This window comes from Panicum virgatum, chromosome 2K, assembly GCF_016808335.1.
Source record: "Panicum virgatum strain AP13 chromosome 2K, P.virgatum_v5, whole genome shotgun sequence".
NCBI lineage: Eukaryota > Viridiplantae > Streptophyta > Magnoliopsida > Poales > Poaceae > Panicum > Panicum virgatum.
The window spans coordinates 63,340,303-63,347,935 of record NC_053137.1 but is presented as its reverse complement, the minus strand read 5'-3'; the positions used below and the strand labels follow the sequence as shown (position 1 = coordinate 63,347,935).

General features: G+C 46.7%; 1 protein-coding gene across 3 annotated transcripts; it reads left to right on the top strand.

Annotated features, from left to right (window-relative positions):
• Window positions 1–3,157: 3,157 nt before the first annotated feature.
• On the top strand, window positions 3,158–7,420 carry LOC120694070 (uncharacterized hydrolase YugF-like). Of its 3 annotated transcripts, XM_039977242.1 has the most exons (11): window positions 3,158–3,428; window positions 3,574–3,671; window positions 3,834–3,931; window positions 4,042–4,091; window positions 4,488–4,583; window positions 4,704–4,793; window positions 5,041–5,130; window positions 5,611–5,706; window positions 6,315–6,380; window positions 6,589–6,752; window positions 6,858–7,420. In XM_039977242.1, the coding sequence occupies exons 1-11, from the start codon at window positions 3,201–3,203 to the stop codon at window positions 6,865–6,867; spliced, it is 1,086 nt and encodes a 361-aa protein (XP_039833176.1). In that variant the 5' UTR covers window positions 3,158–3,200; the 3' UTR covers window positions 6,868–7,420. The 3 variants fall into 3 exon arrangements, with proteins under 3 accessions (XP_039833176.1, XP_039833183.1, XP_039833188.1); XM_039977249.1 differs by lacking the exon at window positions 6,315–6,380 and having other exon boundaries at window positions 3,160–3,428; XM_039977254.1 differs by lacking the exon at window positions 5,611–5,706 and having other exon boundaries at window positions 3,162–3,428.
• Window positions 7,421–7,633: the final 213 nt, after the last annotated feature.

The window sequence follows — 7,633 nt, the reverse complement described above, 5'->3', positions numbered from 1 at the left end:
AGAGCCGTCAGACGCCATGGCGGCGGCGGCGGCGCACCGCACGTTGCTCGTGCCCGCATACGATCTATCGACGACTATTCTCCTCCGTTCCCGGCGCGCAGTCGACTATTCATGGGCATGAACGACGAGACGCGGACGCTCGGCCAACCGCCCAGCCCGGCCGGCAGCCGACGACGGCGACCGCGCGCTTCGCTCTCGCTCGCCCGGCCCCCCGTCTACTGGCGCAGCTAACCGACCATCGCCGCGCGTGTCGACGACGACGCCCTCACTGTGTCACGTGCGTCCGCATGCGGAAGGCATGTGTAGCCTGCAAGCCCTATAGGAATATAGCATATCATAGCATGCCGATCAAAATGTAAAAGAAAAAGAAAATGGCCCACCCAAAATAACTTCTCTTTGGAACGGTGCCGACGTATACGGCGGTTTGCTATCGAAGTACTCTCTGTCTCTGTGGACTCGCATCGTGTGCCTCTCTTACTGAAGGGATAATAATATAACGATGATGGAGGCGTGTGCCGTGCTTCTTACTGAAACCTTTGCTTTTGCTGCGACATGGTTGTGATGAGGTGAGAAATATTGGAACGAATCAAACCTGCGCACTGGAAATCCATCAAATTATCATGGAAGGAAACAACCGAGAGAGGTCATTATTTGTAGTAGACTAGTTTAATTTGGAGAACACAAGAGGTTCGTACTGCAAAAGGCCCGGTGTCATTGTTCGTAATGCAAGGCAGATGAAAATCAGCCGTATACGTTCAGTTTAGTAGTGTGGACCGCAAAGTGTGATGTTGAACTATGATGTGCCTATTATGATGGAAGCATTATTGGCTTGTATTCCCGAACCATACGTTTTTTTCTTGTCTCTGTAGAAGCACATGATTTCAACGAATGCTGTAATGATCTATGCACAGATAACTACCTCAAGGCATGACTAAGTGGAATGCAATTTAAATTTCACTAAATCCTCATTGTTTGGATAGGAAAACATCCTAATGTCCAAAAAAAGAGAAGAAAACATGCGGGTGGCTAGCGCGTCAATTTAATTATGTTGCACACGTACATGTATATCGATGAAAAAATCGTGCTACTATGACTCAGAGAAATCAATTATGCAGTAAGAGTTTTTTTTTTTGAACGAACGGACACTAGAGTGTGCCTATTTCATTGATAAAAAAAAAGAGAGTGCAGTCAGCTAGCCGGAAGGATAAGAAAAGAAATTTAATCTTGCAGTAACAAGTACTCTAGCATTTGGATGTCGATATTGGAGCCCATAATTCAAAATTGGCATTGGACACACCTAATACCTGCTGTTTGGGTGCTTCAAGAATTGGCATTGGAAATCTCTCTCAATACCAAATGGTATTGGACACACTACCACGCTGCCTCCCACAATTCCGACCCTTCCCCCTCCGTATTCGACTGAATCGCCCTCTCTATCTTCGTCTTCTCCACTGTCCCGCCCCTCCGCGCCGCTTCCTCCACCGTCACGCTGCTCCCCATGCTGCTCCCTCGGCCGCTCTGCTCTCCCTCGCTTCGCCGCGCCCCTCAGCCCCAGCGCCGCTCCCTCCGCTCTGCTCCCCCGCCCCTACGCCACCGCATATCTCCTAGGGCCTCGCGCTGCTCTCGGTCGAGCGGGCCGCTCTCGCTTCGGGGGGAGGGGGCGCCGCTCCCGGTCGAGCGTCGCTCTCTGTCGGGGAGCGCGCGGGCCTCGGCGCTGCGTCAGGCAGCCACGCCGTAGCCCCCTCCCGGCGGCGAGTCAGGCTGCCATTGCTTCCCTCTGCCGGCGGCCCGCGCCGAGCTTTTACCTCCCTCACTCTACTGGCAAGGCAAGGGAGGCATGGAGGAAGATGGCGAGCTCTGCCATGGCTGGGGCGCCCTCCTCCGTCTTCCTCCCCGGCGGCTCCCTCCGCCGACGCGCCCCGAGCGGGAGGAGAAGAAGGCCGCAGGGTGAGCGAGGAGCTGCGACGCCCCTCCCCTGCCCTCTTTTGCGGCGAGCCCGTGGCCCTCCGGCGGCGAGCCGCGCGACTCCTCCCCTACCTCTGTTCGCTGGCGAGCCCTCTGCCGGTGAGCACCTTGTCTGCTCCCCTCTAGTGTCGTGGATCTAGGAGGGGCGCGTGGATCCAAGAGGGGCACCACCACTCTCCTGTGTCGCTGGAGTAGTGATCGTCGGCCAGGTGGAAGAAGGGAACAAATACCAATTCCATGCTTGTACATCCAAACATAAAATTTGAATTGAGTTGTTTTCTAGGATTCCAAACTCCAATACAATGACGTCCAAACAATAGAATTGTAATTGTATCTCATTTCTATATATAGTTGATTTGGTATTGAACCCAATTCAATTCCATGCCCTCCAATATCGACATCCAAACGGAGTCTAAATCTTTTGCCCCAGCTAGAGCCCAAGCTCCCGCCTCATTCTTAATTTTTGCCAGCAGACCTGGAGCCGACGTCTCTTGCTTTCTAAAAAACTCTTAGATTTCGTTCACGTCAAATCTCCCAGATTACACGAAGATAAAGATATCTGATCCCTTTGCAGGGCACGTATTCGCGGGAGGTGGTGTTAGTCCACCAGTGTAACATATCGTCACTTTGTCTCCAAACTTCGGGGTGTAAAATGGGCTACGCTAACCACTCCGCAATGAGGCTCTATATTCTTTTTGTATATCGGCACTCTGCCAGAAGGTGAAGCGCGGTCGCAGAAGTATTACGACAAAGGGGGCAAGAGGGGCTGTGTAGCCAACCTCGGCGCATCAGATTCTCCGGTAGGAGTAGGAGTGTAGGACCTTACTACAACTTTCCATTCCCCTGCCCTGCTCTATCATTCTTAGCTGTAAAAATAATTTATTTTAATCATTTCTTTATTATTATTTGCCTTTCTTGTCCTTACTCTCGAGCCCATTTTTTTCGTCTATACAAACTTGTAAAGATACCTAATCCACTTTTATAGCTCAATCCAATCCGTTTTCTCTTTGTTTTCTCCTCGTGCTAGAAATGAAGGAATCACATGTTTTTCCATCTGCAATTCTTTTTTTAGACCCTTTTTTTTCATCTGGCCTTGGCAACGCGGCATGAATCCGCATGATACCGTGGCAGCACCAGTTGCCACGCGGCCTGCTCCACCGTCCTCCCGCCCTATAACATCCGTTCCGCTCCAGCGCGCGGGCAAGCGAGCGGCTCAACAAGCTCAACCCGACCAAATGCCGCTGCTCCTCACCTCCTCCTCCTCCTCCCTGCGGGCGCTGCCGCCGCCGTTGGCCGCCGCCTCGCCCAGGGCCTGCGTCAGGGTCGCGGCTTCCGCCTCCGCCCCGGACGGGGTCGGCGCCACTGCGAGCGGGTTCCCTTCATTCATTCCCCGAGCGGTGCAGCGCATCCGCGACGGCGCCGCCATCCGCCTCGCCAAGCGAATCGAGCGGGTGCCCGTCCAGGCGAGCCAATTCCTCCAGATTCTACCACTTCCTTAAAATCTCTAGATTCATGTAATATGTAGCCTGTACTGTGCTGCAGAGCTGCAGTACGCTCATTCTTCAGTTTCGATGTTTCTCTGAAAGCCTGAATTTATCCTATCTTCAGACCAGTTTCTCGGGGAGTCCAATTCTGAGCAGCTGCGTGAGGCCGCTCAAGCAGCAGCAGGACGCCGACCCGATCGTCCTGCTCCATGGCTTCGACAGGTGGGTTGCAAACTTGCAATGCAAAGCACAAATTTCATGGTTCAACTAGCACTGTCAGATTTTATTGCTGGTCATTGTCCGTGGAGCCTTATTCCTCGAAACAAAGGTTGTGATTCTGCCACGTAACCATCAGTGTGGACCATTTAAAAGTATTCGCTACAGTTCTTGTCTAGAGTGGAGATACACCTACCCGTTGCTTGAGGAGGCTGGACTGGAGGCATGGGCTGTGGACATCCTTGGTTGGGGCTTCTCTGATTTAGGTACGCCCCATCTATGCCATGTGATTTTGCTCGGTCACTGTACTTCGGTAAAGTTGTAAGTTCGTACTTCGTAGGCCCCTTGTGATATTTCCTGATTGTCTCATTCGTAGCAACACGGCCACCATGTGATGTTGCGTCCAAGCGGGAGCATCTTTACCAGGTATGAATATGGTAACAGCAGTGATGCTGTACCTGTTGCTAATCGTCATGTGGTGTGTTCTTTTTCACGTTGGTGTACTTGTTTGTGATTCTAATATGGTGAAGCAGTACTTCAATTTGAAAAATTGAAGCAGTACTTCAATTTGAAAAACTTATCTTAGCATGACATTAACTGAACAACCTGCCTTGCCACGCATGGCATAAAAACAGATAGGTACAGTGATAAAAGTATAACCAGTACCTCCATTTCTCCATGATTGTATTTTCTTCAGCCACTTAAGACCGATCAGTTCTTTTGACTTAGATAGGTATTATGAAAATTTTGTAGTGGAGCTGAAGGCACTATCTAATGGTTACAGTGAGACGAGCCTTACATCTTACCAACCTTTTTGTGTAGTTCTGGAAATCCTACATCAAAAGGCCTATGGTGTTAGTCGGGCCCAGCCTTGGTGCTGCTGTTGCCATTGATTTCTCAGTCAATTATCCGGAAGCGGTACATGCTCAAACCAATTTTTTTCACTATATTTCTTTACTGCAGTGTAGTAGCGCAGAATACACTGATAAGTTTGGGAGTTTTATTTTTCAATAAGCTAGTTTAAGCTTGTTTTCACAGGTTTCAAAACTGATCTTCATTGGTGCAAGTGTATACTCCGAGGGCCCAAAAGATATGACTAGGATGCCTAAATTTGTTTCATATGCTGGGGTGAGTCGTTCCAAATTCCATGTTAAGTTTATTTAATTTTCCATCACATGTGACATGTTTAACTTTGAGTCATATTTTCCATTTGGTGCAAAATAATACTATTGTTTTTTTGTTAATTATAGTCTCTTAACATCAGGAATCTTTCATGTTGACTTCTTGTCTCTATTTGGCTCAAACAAATCTAGTTGTGTGTGTCTCTATTGACAGGGCTACTGGAGCGAACTGATCTTTTCCTTTGCTGCACCAGGTGTTTATACTGAAGAGTCTTCCACTGCGATTTTTAGCAACAGGCTTGGCCTTTAATAAAACTCCAAATGAATTCTTTGATTGGGTGCAAGTAAGCCTCTATTGATCACTTTATACTTTGAAGGAACCCAGAACGAAAAGGAAACTGTGTCCTAGTTGTTTTCCCTACCTTCTGAAATCATACCTATACCTTCCTATAAAGTTGCCTTCGCTGATGCTGCAAGAAGTGGCAATATCAATGCCTCTGCATAAGTATTTAAACAATATTTGTGTGTCTGTTCATGAAAGCAAACATAACTAATCCAAACTTTTGTCATTCATGCAACAATATATAATTCTGTATTGAAACAATTTTTATCTGCCACTTTAATTTTCCTTTTCTGTGTTTTCTAAAAAAATCCTTTTCATGTCTGAAATAATATTTTCAACAGTGCAAAAGTGTCACCATCCATAATCTAATAGACTTTGCAAGCAGGTTATTCAAGCTATTCCATTTTCCTGTTCCTCTGTACCTTGTGCTTCTAAAGTCACGTGTTTTGACATCCCCCCCCCCCCCCCCCCGAAATTTCAGATCGGGCGTCTGCATTGCCTACTTCCTTGGTGGGAGGATGCTACAGTAGATTTTATGATTAGAGGGGGATATAATGTCATAAAACAAATAAAACAGGTTCTTTTCTTTAAACACCCTGCTTATCACTGTTCAAGGATGTTAAAGTTTCTGATTTTCTAGTTCATTGCCCTCTTTGCATTAATGATATTGTGGCAGCTATCAGAGTCAGTATTCTTGACAGATGTCTTTGTGCATGCTGCAAGACAATAAAATGCTCTTGAGATGAGAATTACTGCTGCTATATACGATAATACCCAAATGCAAAAAGAAAATTACCCTGCGTGTAGATAGTTTGGTACTGGTAAATAGCAACAGGAAGGATGACCTCCAGAGGTTCTTTGAGGCTAGTTAACGCTCAAGATTGCTTCCTTCTGTCCCTGATATTTTTGGTCATTTCAGTATTAGCTGGACCTATTGGGTGAAAAAAATGCAATAACTTGAATATTTCAGTCTTATTGCACTCTCGTCATACCTCTGCCAAGAGTATGGACCATATCCAGGCATGCTGCTTGCATCATAGCTGATGACACATTTGTATTCAAACTGGAACAACAAACGATAAGGCGGATGCTATGACCATACTGAAACAAATCCATGCATGAAAAGAAATGGAATGGGTTGAGCATAACTGATAGTTACTAAAGAAATTCCTATTTTCTTTACAGGTGAAGCATAAATGCCTGATCATGTGGGGAGAGGATGACGGGATAATAAGCAGCAAACTAGCATATGTACGTTTAAATGTTATAAACAGTACCAATTTAAACTGCAACAACCATGATGAAAGCTAATATTGTGCCTTCCTTCTTAATATATGGATACGCAGCTCTCCTGCGTGTTCGAGAGGGAAAAAAAAAAGCTAATACTGTGTCGATAGTATATAGATCAGCATCAGTGTGTGCCCTACTAGATAAGCTCATGCTGTTCTTGTGTTTGCAGAGATTGCATCAGGAACTCCCAGATGCAATTCTGAGGCAGGTACGGCAGTGTGGCCATATTCCTCATGTCGAAAAGCCAAGGGAAGCTGCGAAACTTGTTCTTGAATTCCTTGAAAGGGATAAAGCCGAAAAGGCAGATGGGGCTTCTGTAACACCAGTACTCACGTATGTTGCCCTTGCTATCCTGCACGATGCGTCACTCTTTGTGCATTCGTGAATATATGCTTTCGCTGGTTTATCACTCAATGTCCAAACCCTAAAATGGTGCAGGAATGGCTGAACAGATCTGCCTTCAGCTTCAGCTTCAGGCTAGGGCTGCATAAAGTGAAATGGCTCATGGATGATGGACATAATTGCTATATATATGCTCGATGTGGTTTCAGAAATGGTTAGTGAACTTGTTGAAGTTTCGCCGTATGGTCATGGGCTCATGGCCGGCCAGGGTGTTGTGCGTCGGTGAACAGTCCAGTGGATGAACAAGTGACGCTAGAAGATGCAGCGCACGAAGAGCCAGGCGTCCTTGCCGGTCAGCTGCTCCGATTTTAGGTTGTTGGTCAGTTAGCACTAGCAGTACTAGGGCACTGCAAGATGTTTATGACACGGGGATGAGCTAACAAGTAACAACAGTGCAACTGTCAATCTGCCATGTAGTGGGTTCGTGTTCGTGCAGGCTGTGTCCTTTCTTTTTTAGAGAAAAAAAAAGGCTGCGTTCTTTCGTGTTTTTTTTTTTGAGGTTAGGCTGCGTTCTTTCGTTTGTTGTACGTGTTCCATGGCCCGTGCTCGGTTCAGGAATCGATTATCGCGTTTGTGATTTGCTCTTTAACATTCACATACACATACACTTGCTGTCGTTCACGTTTCTTGATTCGTCGTCCACATACGCCCTGACATTCTCTTTCTTGATTTGTCAGTGGGTCTTAAACATGAGATTAGAAGTGTTTTTGGTCTCAAGTAGTCAAGTACTGGGACCATATGAGCATAGCTACTTATTCGCTCAAGGATATACAACAAGTTATTGACACTGACAGAACAGAAAAATTCAAGCG